This window comes from Carya illinoinensis, chromosome 2 (assembly GCF_018687715.1).
Source record: "Carya illinoinensis cultivar Pawnee chromosome 2, C.illinoinensisPawnee_v1, whole genome shotgun sequence".
Lineage (NCBI taxonomy): Eukaryota > Viridiplantae > Streptophyta > Magnoliopsida > Fagales > Juglandaceae > Carya > Carya illinoinensis.
In genome coordinates this window covers 26,326,833-26,338,194 of record NC_056753.1, presented here as the reverse complement: position 1 = coordinate 26,338,194, position 11,362 = coordinate 26,326,833, and the positions used below count along the sequence as shown (strand labels likewise).

Here is an 11,362-nt window from a genome sequence, read left to right as displayed (position 1 = left end):
GGAATAAAGCTGCCATTCCTCATCACTCTCAATGCCAGGATAAAAAGAGATCAAACCAAACGAGAAATGAAACTTCTTCTTGAATTTCTCTGACTTCTTTAACCTGGCTACAAAAACTCTAGAGACAATGACCTTCTTCATAAAATAATCCTCCAACCTTCGTTGTATATAGAGAAATGAGAGATTGTAAAGTACTCATATTATAGTAAATTTGTCCTCCAAATAATCTAGGTCTAGTATCGAACCACTTAAATCTATGTCTCCATCTCTATTTATGTTTTTTGCATTTATTTTCTATTTAAAATTATGAATGTATATACGGTCACTATATACCTGCTCCGAGCCGCTGCCGCAGGCTCCAAACACTGATTGAAGTCTGACATGTCACCGTGGACAGGAATGACTTTTCCTCTATTGTAGCAAGTTGTGCACACGTTTGGCTTTAACAAAGACAGCGTAGAGCATATAATTCACTTAATGATAGAATTTAATTTATAAAATTTAAAATTTATATTACAAATTAAATCATTTAAACGACACTATAATTTTTTAATTTAAAATAATGATAATTTCCTATTCGAAAACGATACATAACGGGATCTCAACACAGTTCTATTTTCTCTGCTATCCCTTCCCCGGCGCCCCGGTTCCCCACCTTTTCTTTCCCAACCCGAGCATCCCAGACAGAGAGCCGTTCGCCAGCTTCTTCATCGGCAGTTCCCCCGCGCCCCAGTCCCGTCGAGTGTCCGACAGCCCTCACCGACGTCTCCGACTGCCTTCTACCGCTAGTATCTATACCTCTCTCTCTCTCCCCACTTTCGATCTTGCCCCAACTTATTGCTCTCTCACTGCTTCTACACAACGTCGATTGATATATATTATTCCTCGCCGCTTCCGTCACGACTTTTTTTTTAACTTTTCTACAGCTAACATCCTCGAAGAGGTACACATATCTCTTCCTCTCTCTCACAGGAATTTTTTTCGTTAGGGTTTAATATCCGACGCTCTCTTTTTGATGGTTACGGTTTGTGGAATGTACTATGATTTATCGAAGATTTTTTACTGATTAATCTTCAGTTTGGTTCCCGATAAAATTTACTAGAAGATACATGCAAATCATTGCGGAGAGTGTTTATTTGTTGTTTTGGATTATGGGAAGAAAAAATTATTGTTTAAAACGGGCTAAGATGTTGTACTGGGTTAGATGTAGTGACTTCGAATTGATTATTGGGTCCATACGATTGCAAAGCAGCCAAACGAAGCTATGCAATATCTTTCGTTCTTGGAACCCTATTCAATATAAATTTTTGTGAAATTTTCGATATAATCCCTAGGGGTTGGCTCAAATGGTAAGGGCTGTGGTCTTGGTGGTATACTCTCTCCCGGCTCAAGGTTCGAATCCTCTTTAAGTGTAAAAAATTTCTAGGAGCCATCTGACTAGGTTAATTTTCCCTTGAATTACCTAAAGCACACTTGCAGGAAATTTCCTGCTGATGGCCTGTGCATCCCAGGATTAGTCAAGACTTTGTTTTCGCACACTGGGTGCCATTAGAAAAAAAATTGTGAAAACGTGAGTGAGCTCCACAAATTTTCGTACTATTGACCATGAGCTCGTGCTTGATAATGCCTAAAATTTTCTGCCAGTTTCTGCTATTTATTTATCCCTTTGTATTTTTGTTCCTTTTTAATAGTGAGGTAAATGGATGGTCTAATATCAGTTTTATATTTTCTTTTAGTTGTGATGGACATGGAATGGAGGGATAATCAAGATGATTCTCCAGTGAGAGAACACTGGGATGGAGGAGCTTATGATGATTTTGAACAGAATGGAACTGATAAATCAAGCAAGCACCGGAGCAAAGATAGGAAGAAGAGTAGCCGAGGGGAAGACAAGGAACATAGGAGTAAAGACCGAGAACGGTCAAAGAGAATTAGTGATGATGTTTCAAAGGAAAGGGAAAAATCAGCCAGAGATGCAGAGAAGGATCGAGTGTCAAGCAGGGATAGGAGGAAAGAAGATAGGGATGAGTGGGAGAAGGATAGGAGCAGAGATATTAAGGTGAGGGAGAAAGACTATGAACGTGAAAGATATAAAGAAAAAGAGCGTGATAGGGATAAAGATGGAAAAGATCGAGGGAAGGACCGTGAGAAGGAGAAGGAGAGGGAAAGAGAGACAGATAAGGACAGTGATCGAGGACGTGAAAAGGAGAGAGCTAAAGAGAAGAACAGGGTGGAAAGAGAAAAGGAGAGAGATAGGGTGAGGGAAAAGGAAAGGGAGAAGGAAAGAGAAAGACATAAAGATCGGGAGAAGGATAGAGAAAGCTTTAAGGATGCAGAGAGGGAGAAGGGAAAAGATAAAAACAGGGAGAAGGAGAGGGAGGCAGATCAAGATAAAGAGAGGTCAAGAGATAGAGAAAGAATGAGCAGGAAAACTCCAGAGGAAGATTACAATTGGAGCAAGGATGAAGAGCCTAAAATGGACTATGAAGAAAATAAGGTTAGGGATGCTTCAAAGCAAGGGAAGGTGTTCCACCACAGTGAGATTGAAGAAAATGCTGAGGGTCACCTGTCTGCATCAGAGCTTGAGGAGCGCATCTTGAAGTTAGTAAATCTTTATTTTTGCCTTATTTGTGCATATTGGCATATGAAATTAACAATTGTAATGCTTGAGATTCTTTTTCCCACAAATACTACCTTAGTTTTGTGAAACAATCACAACCATTCTTTTGTGCTACCCTTGTTTCACTTCTCTTTTTCCAGTAGCTACTTTGTTCTTGGCACCGTATGAATTTGTATTTAGGTTACTTTTCTTTCTAGTATTCAATTAGATATTGTGTCCTATTCTGATTTAGTTGTGTAATTATTTTGGAGAGTCATTTACATCATATTTAATTTCTTTCCTAGGATTTGTTGCATTCTCTGTTGGTGGTGTGACAAGTCATTTAAGTTTCAGAAGTTTGAAAAACTATATTTTTTAACCATTTGAAATGCTATGTTTCTAAACCTAATTTTATGTAACATGAATTTATTTCTTTACTTCTCATTTTAATTTTTTTATTCAGGAAGAGAGAAGAGAGATTGAATAAAAAATCTGAAGGTGTTTCTGAGATTTTATCTTGGGTGAGTCGGAGTCGTAAGCTTGAGGACAAAAGGAATGCTGAAAAGGAGAAGGCCTTCCAGCTCTCTAAGGTCTTTGAGGAGCAGGTTAGTTTTGTTTTTGCAGTGTCTATTTGTACTACGTTTTACAAGACGATTGATTTCATGCGAGAATTTTCACTAATATCATGGTATGAGTTTTCTCAGGACAATATTGGTCAAGGAGACAGTGATGATGAAGAACCAGGCCAGCGTACTGCTCGTAACAGTTCTTACTCTTTGAAGACTTTTTGTTTATTCCATCAAATTGATTTATTGGGGGTCTGGGCCACATGGAATTGAATCTGTCCAGCCTGTATTTTCTTCATTTTGAGTGCACAGTTGGACTGATTCAAATACTGTACTCATTTAGTTCTATTGGGGACTCATGGAATTTCCTAATGATGTCCAAGTACGATAATGAAATAATCAGCGTGTCTGCATGTGCATGCATGTGTTAATTGGTCTGAATGAATTCGCTTCTGTTCATGATTTATGCTGACTTCTGGTATCTGATCCGTAAGCTAATGGTTCTGGTTGATGGGTTGCTACATTGCTGATCCAGACTGACATTGTTTTAATTTTATCACTTGGCAGATGATCTGGCAGGAGTTAAAGTTCTCCATGGCCTTGACAAAGTAATGGAAGGTGGGGCAGTTGTCTTAACGCTCAAAGATCAGAGTATACTTGCAGATGGGGACATCAATGAAGGTAAAGCTTTTCTGGTGTAACTTTTTGCTTTTCAGAGCTCAAGTGTCTTAAGATGACTTGACATTTTAATGTAACAGACGATTTTGGTCTGATGTGACAGACACCGATATGCTTGAGAATATTGAACTTGGAGAGCAAAAACGGCGGGATGAGGCATACAAGGCCGCAAAGAAGAAAACAGGGATCTATGATGATAAGTAAGATGAATGTTGGGATCAATACTTTATTCCAATGGCCAGTTGTAATAGAATTCAATGGATTTAGTATCCATGACTCTCTTGTATCAATTGTTAATCATGCTTATGTGTTTCTCTTGTGACCTGTTTACATGGGCTATGCCTATTGCAATCATTAAAATTTCTTGCTTACCTATCAAAAATTGTTTTTGTGATGTCTTGTCATTCATAATCATACCAAAAATGGCTAATGACACTTTCCTTGTGACGTTTTAGGTTTAATGATGAACCTGGAGCAGAGAAGAAAATGCTGCCACAGTATGATGATCCCACTGCAGATGAGGTTTATTTTTTCTTTTGCCTTTTGTGCTTTAGTTTTTTCCTGAGCTTTGTTTGCCTTTCTTTTTTAATTAAAATTACTGGGAGAAAATGTTGATCATGGACAGTGGTCTTGAAATATGTGCTTACTCGATTCTTATTTTCAGGGAGTAGCTCTGGATGAAAGAGGACATTTCTCTGGTGAAGCAGAGAAGAAGCTCCAAGAGGTAAACTTGTTATTCCGTGTACAATATATTAGAAGATAAAGGAGGAGAGTGGCTCTGTTTGAGGATGGGGATGGGGAACTTCCTATACAGTAATGGCATTTTAAAAATCACTGTTTTGGTGACTTCTGTTTATTTGAGTTATTCTTCCTTTCTGCTGTCTTTTTTTCCCCTTCACTTAATTTGCACAGTTTGAATATTTGTGATGAAAGATGATTTTAAGCGTCTTTTCATGCTTGAATAATTTATTTCTTAATCAAAATTTCCCTTGTTCATGAAGAATATATTTTCCCTATTGCCAGCTCCGTAGGAGGATAGAGGGTTCTTCCACAAATAATCACTTTGAAGATCTCAACTCAGCTGGGAAGATCTCATCAGATTACTTTACTCAAGAAGAAATGCTTCAATTTAAAAAGCCTAAGAAAAAGAAATCCTTGCGAAAGAAAGAGAAGCTGGATTTAGATGCCCTTGAAGCAGAGGCTCTATCTGCTGGTTTGGGTGTTGGGGATCTTGGTCCCCGGAAGGATGCAAGGAGGCAAGCCACAAGAGAGGAGCAAGAACGAGCTGAGGCTGAATTGAGAAACAATGCATACCAGTCAGCCTATGTGAAAGCTGATCAGGCATCGCGATCACTGCGGTTGGAACAAACTCTTCCTGTTAAAGTAGAGGAGGATGAAAATCCAGTTTTTGCAGATGACGATGAGGATCTTTATAAATCTTTAGAAAGAGCAAGGAAAATGGCGCTTAAAAAGCAAGAGGCAGAGGTGGCATCTGGTCCTCAAGCAATTGCACTTCTTGCCACCACTAACACCAGCAGAGAAACTGCTGAAGATCAAAACCCAACTACTGGAGAGTCACAAGAAAACAAGGTCGTCTTTACAGAAATGGAGGAGTTTGTCTGGGGTCTCCAGCTTGATGAAGGTATTTTTCTCTTTTAGGTTTATGTATTGGATAAATTGAGATTTGAGCTGTCTTACTGTTTCCCTGGATAAACTGACTGCTATACGATTCTCGTCTTTCAATATCATGCGGTCAGCTGGGAGCCATTTTTATTAGATGGTCAAAATTTAGATTTAGTTGTTACCATTTCCCTATCAAATGTGTCCTGGTACTGTTGCTATTGATTTACATGTGCTTCCATTTACGTGTCAATTTCGATTCTTCTCCCTCTGGCATTCTAAGATGTTTCTATTTTCTTTTCAGTCTGCCAACCTCTTTGCTTACAGCATGGTGGTTATATGACATTATTTGGATGTGAATTTGTATTATCTCTATCTGCACTATCTGGAAGATTTTTGGGAATGAGATGAGATGAGAATTATGTGAATATTAGTGAAATGGTTTGAGTTAAGATGTTTTATTGAATTTTGGGAAAAGAGAGAAAAAGTTGAATAAAATATTATAAAGTTAGAATATTGATAGAATATAATTTTTTAATATTATATTTGTTTTGAAATTTGAAAAAGTAATATTGTTTTGTATGTTTTGTTTGGAAGTTTGGGAAGTTGTAATGATTAGGTGAAAAAGTTGAAGATTTGGAATTGATAAGTATTTGTGTTTGAGTGATGTTTGGGAAGGAAATTATAAGAAATTTTGAGATGAGACGAGATGGTTTGTGTTCACAAACAAGGGCTTAGAGTCTCTCCCTTTAAAATAACAGTTTACTTTGCTGTAGGTTTTGAAATCTTCCAACGCTTGTATAAATAATTATATTAATATCTTTCATGTGCACTGTGGTAACACCTTCCTTTATTAATAAAATTTTATCTTACTCAAAAAAAAAAAAAAAATGATCTTACTCATAAAAAAATAAATGTTAATAACTTTTACTTTTGCTATTGTTCTATCAGAAGCCCGAAAGCCTGAAAATGAAGATGTTTTTATGCAAGAAGATGAAGAGCCAAAAGTTTCTGAGGAAGAAATAAAAGATGAAGCTGGTGGATGGACTGAAGTTAATGATGTCAGTAAAGATGAGGAGCCTGCTGATGAGGACAAGGAGGAGACTGTGCCAGATGAAACCATACATGAAGTTGCAGTTGGGAAAGGATTATCAGGTGCACTGAAGCTTCTTAAAGATCGAGGAACACTGAAAGAAAGTATTGATTGGGGTGGTAGAAATATGGACAAGAAAAAAAGCAAACTTGTTGGCATTGTTGATGATGATGAAGCAAAAGACACTCGTTCATCCACTTTGGTTGATTATAAGAAGGAGATTCGAATTGAGAGGACAGATGAATTTGGGCGAATTGTAAGTTCTTCATTGTTTAAGCCAATATTCAAATTGAATTGTGTAAACATCATAGTTGACTTATTACTTACATAAAAAGAACATCATTGTTGACTTATCCTCTCTCATCAATGTGGTTTGACATAGTGGGCTGACTTAAATAAGGTACTATTTTTCCCCCAATTAACTTCAGTGAGAGGAATTGACCATTGGAGTGGATGCTGCTTATGCTTGTTAGAGACAATTCACACAAGGTGCATGGTGTAGATATGGGAGTGAAACGAGTTGAAAGTTTGTTCCTTTAAAACCTGATTGTCAGGCAAATGGGCTGCTTTATGGATCTATGAATCTCACAATTGAGGGCTATATTGCATAAGTTAATGTTTGCTTGTCTGTTGGATTCTCTCTCTCTCTGTCTCTCACCCTCTTCAATTGGTTTAAAATTGCTTCTGTTGGATGCTGCTTATGCTTGTTAGAGAGACAGTTCACACAAGGTGCATGGTGTAGATATGAGAGTGAAACCAGTTGAAAGTTTGTTCAATTTTCAAGCAAATGGGCTGTTTTATGGATCTATGAATCTCACAATTGAGGAGGGCTATATTGCATAAGTTAATGTTTGCTTGTCTGTTGGACTCTCTCTCTCTCTCACCATCTTCAATTGGTTTAAAATTTTAAATCACATCCTTGAGTGGAGGTTATACAAAACAAACTGGTTACCACAGAGAATTTTTTTAATTTTATATTTTTAACCACATCATTTCATGCCACTATGGTTCTTTTAATGGCTATGAAGCATGCATTTAATGCCATATTGTTATTTATTTGTTATATATTAAATTGTACTCCTACTTATAAAAAAATAATAATAAATTGAACTCCTAATTGAAGACAGAGATGATGTCATGATAGCTAGTTGCTACTAATTTATGTAAAGTGAAGATAGAGATGGGTGAGACATTCAAGATAAATGTGGTGTTAAAAAAGATGGCTTCTCATATAAGGTGAAAAATTGACTACCTCAATGATTTTGTGGACTTTGAGACTGATTGTGGATGGCCGTGTCAAAACATGTTGTCTTGTCTGTGCCTCTGAGTTAGTGTGTTGGTCAAATGTTGCAGATAAATGGAAGGTAGTCAAATATTAGTCTGTTGTAAATAATATGAGGCTCTTGCTTCCGGCTATATGTGCCTATATGTAAGCCATTAGTTTTATGCATTTTTCTTTGTAAGTTTTAGGGTCTATTCGTGACTTGTGACCATGTTTTTACCAGATGACTCCAAAGGAAGCCTTTCGGATGATTTCACATAAGTTTCATGGGAAGGGACCTGGCAAAATGAAGCAAGAAAAGCGCATGAAGCAATACCATGAAGAATTGAAATTGAAGCAGATGAAGAATTCAGATACACCATCAATGTCTGTGGAGAGGATGAGGGAAGCTCAAATGCAGTTAAAGACACCCTATCTTGTCCTTAGTGGTCATGTTAAACCAGGGTATACTTTTGTTCTTATTACTTATCTGTTCACTTAAAATCATTATCAACTTCTAATGAATTTTGATATAAGGAAAGAATGTCGAAAAAATAGTTCTGACCAAAAGAGGCATTCGTGATAGATTGGGTAGATAAAAAATTATATTGGCATGATACTTCATGCTACTATCAGCAACTCTTGCTCCCAAAACAAAGGCCATGTTTGGTTAAGTCTGATTTTCAAAATTATTCTAAAATAATTTTTCAACTTCAAACCAAACAGCTTTCAATCTAAAAAAAAAAAAATTTACTATTTCAACTTTTCATCCAATCATTTGCCTAGATCTCAGTGAAAAGTCAAAAACACAAAAACAAAATTAACTTTTACAAAAACTAAAAAAGTTATATTTAAACAACTTTTCAAAATCCCAATACGAACATTTCAAAATAGTTTTTATTCAAATTTTCCTATTTACCTTTAGAAAACCCAATAAAAAACATCTAAAAAATTTTCAAAAAAATCCTCAAAATTTCATTAACCAAACATGGCCAAAGCTTTACTGGATAGTTTTTGATGGTGTAAATTTTTTGTTGAAATGATGTGTGAAGTTTAACAAATATCAGCTTACTTCCACAGGGATCTCTTTGGGGATCTACCCACCCAAAATTGGGGGGGTGCTGTGTTAGGACTTAGGAGAAACAGTTAGTTAGGGCTTGGCACTGCAATTTCATGTTCATTAATTAAATATGGTGCCTAACATTTTATTCCCCTTTCTGTTCCAGTGCTAGTAGTGGCGCTTACACTTTCCCACATTTGTTGCGGAATCTAGGTTGCTGTCAGATGATCACGATGTCTTCACTGTATTGGTCCATATTAAGGATATTTATTGGGGAAAATACGCTTTCCACCCTCCAACTAATAGATGTCTTACACTCTGCTCCCCAAACTGTCAAAACTGACATTACATTTCTCCAACTGCTAATTTCTGTGAAAAGCACACCATTTAGCCCAGCCTGACCCTTAAGATGATGAAAAATAGGTGGCATAATCTTATTGACTTTTGGATTGTAGCTATTGGTGATAGTTGGGGAATGCAATGTGTTAGTTTTGGCAGTTCAGGGTACGTGTAAAACAGTTATTAATTGGAGGGTGGGAAGTGTTTATTCCAATGTTGATTCCTTGTTGGGCAGGTTCTAATCACTTGTTGAGTCACAATGTTGTTAAAAATAGATGATGGAGATTTTATCACAATGGTACAGCTATTTTAATGGTGGTGAACGCAAATTTGGTGTCCCTAGCTTGTAGATCATCATGATGTTGTGCTTGGATATCTAGACTCTTGGTGTTTTCAGTTGATGGATAAATTCATATGATGTTTTGCATCCCTTCAAAGAAAGCTTAGTTCTTAATCAAAATTTTGAATAAAAAATTAATCAAAGATCTCAATAAAAATTTATGTATAGTCTGTAGTTATATGGTCAAAATGGCATTGTTTAAACATCAAATCACTCAAAAATATCAACTCTTTTTTTCATGTTTTTTACCAGGCAAACTAGTGATCATAGAAGTGGTTTTGCTACTGTTGAGAAGGATCTACCTGGGGGCTTGACGCCCATGCTTGGCGATAGAAAGGTCAGTCAACTAGAGAACTTTTTTTTGATGCTATCCTTGCGTTTGTTATGTGCATTAAAAAATGGATGCTCACACAAAAGTTGGAAAGTAAGGAACTATCTTTTTTCAGTCTTGTAGAAATTTTCTAATGAACTTTTTTGTTTCAGTCCTGTAGATGTTTTCTGAGGAATTATCTTTAAACTTATCAGGCCCTTTTGGTTTGATATAAAAATAGAGTTTTAGCATTGGTGGCTGCAGTTTTCTTCTGTAGATGGTTCAACTAGACCTGCTTCTATAATTATGAAATAGAAACAAGCTTAAGAACTGTTCCTAAATCGTAGATAGTTCCTCGCTTTGTACACCTCCTGTGAACTGCCTGCCTTGTGCATGCTGGGAAATGCATGCCATGGTGCTTTTGTATTTTGGATAGAAGTTCTGGTTCTTTAACACCAATCCTGATAAGTTGAATCTAGAAAGTTAAAATTTTAAAAACTGATCGTCAAATTTCCCAAAAGTAAGAGAGTAGGGTGCTAGAGAGATGGAGTAGCCTGTTCAAAAAGGCTGGTTTTTCTGTGACTACAAAGGTTGAGAATCGCATCTTCTAATCATAGCATTCCAACCATAATTTTAAGTATCCTTTATTTTGTTTAATTATTTATATCCACATTCCAAATATTGATTACAAGATGCAATCTTTTGTAACCTATCAGAAAAACAACTGAAAAAAAAACTATAAAAAATATTTTTTGTCCATCTTTCAGGTTGAACATTTCTTGGGTATAAAGCGTAAAGCTGAGCCAGCAAATTCAGGTGCGGCAAAGAAGTTTAAACCTTGATGGTTCTTTTTGGCAGAATTTTGGAGCGGAGTCAATGCTCTTATTCTAATTTTAGTTCCAGGAAAGGACTTCAGTGAGTTGGTTTATGTTAGCCTACTGGCTGATGTGCATTTCTGCCATTGAGGACTTTATGTATATAAATTGAATTTGTTAGTTGTGTAACTCGTAAAGGAAAATATCTATGATCTGAAATTGCTTGGTGAGATTTGGCTGTGGGGCTACGGCTATATTAAATTCATAGCTAAAAGTTTTGCTCATATTTTGTATACTTGGAACTCTACTACTCGAGCAGGTTTGCTTTCCCCTTCCCTCCCCCCTCAATCCCCCAAATGCTGGATGGACGTGATTTTCTAATTAACTGTTGAGAGTCCGGATGTGAAATTGCATGTTTTCGGCTACAATATTCTTTGGCCTGAACCATAGCTCTTTATATCAAAGACGGGTAGTCGACACCGTCAACACGTTAAAGTTCTTGTTTGAGCCGAACAGCAAGCACCAACTTATATTGGTTTTCATTTTTCGTGTGCGAGGATTTTCCCAACTGGATCGAGATATAATATTTGCTTCAGATTTGCCCAGATTTGGCCGCTCGTGTAGATAGCATGTTGTTACATGATCCGGACGAGTTGCGCGCAATCTAGCGAGCATTAGTAG

At 36.8% G+C, this 11,362-nt stretch overlaps 1 protein-coding gene across 2 annotated transcripts; it reads left to right on the top strand.

Moving 5' to 3' along the window:
- The first annotated feature begins 593 nt into the window (after nt 1-593).
- Nucleotides 594-10,965, top strand: LOC122300561 (SART-1 family protein DOT2). Of its 2 annotated transcripts, none has more exons than XM_043111311.1 (13): nt 594-943; nt 1,737-2,601; nt 3,063-3,204; nt 3,304-3,349; nt 3,733-3,846; nt 3,947-4,043; nt 4,299-4,365; nt 4,508-4,567; nt 4,867-5,485; nt 6,415-6,812; nt 8,062-8,282; nt 9,809-9,893; nt 10,634-10,965. In XM_043111311.1, exons 2-13 carry the CDS (start codon nt 1,742-1,744, stop codon nt 10,706-10,708), a joined length of 2,784 nt encoding a protein of 927 aa, XP_042967245.1. In that variant the 5' UTR covers nt 594-943; nt 1,737-1,741; the 3' UTR covers nt 10,709-10,965. The 2 variants fall into 2 exon arrangements, with proteins under 2 accessions (XP_042967245.1, XP_042967244.1); XM_043111310.1 differs by having other exon boundaries at nt 3,304-3,358.
- Nucleotides 10,966-11,362: the final 397 nt, after the last annotated feature.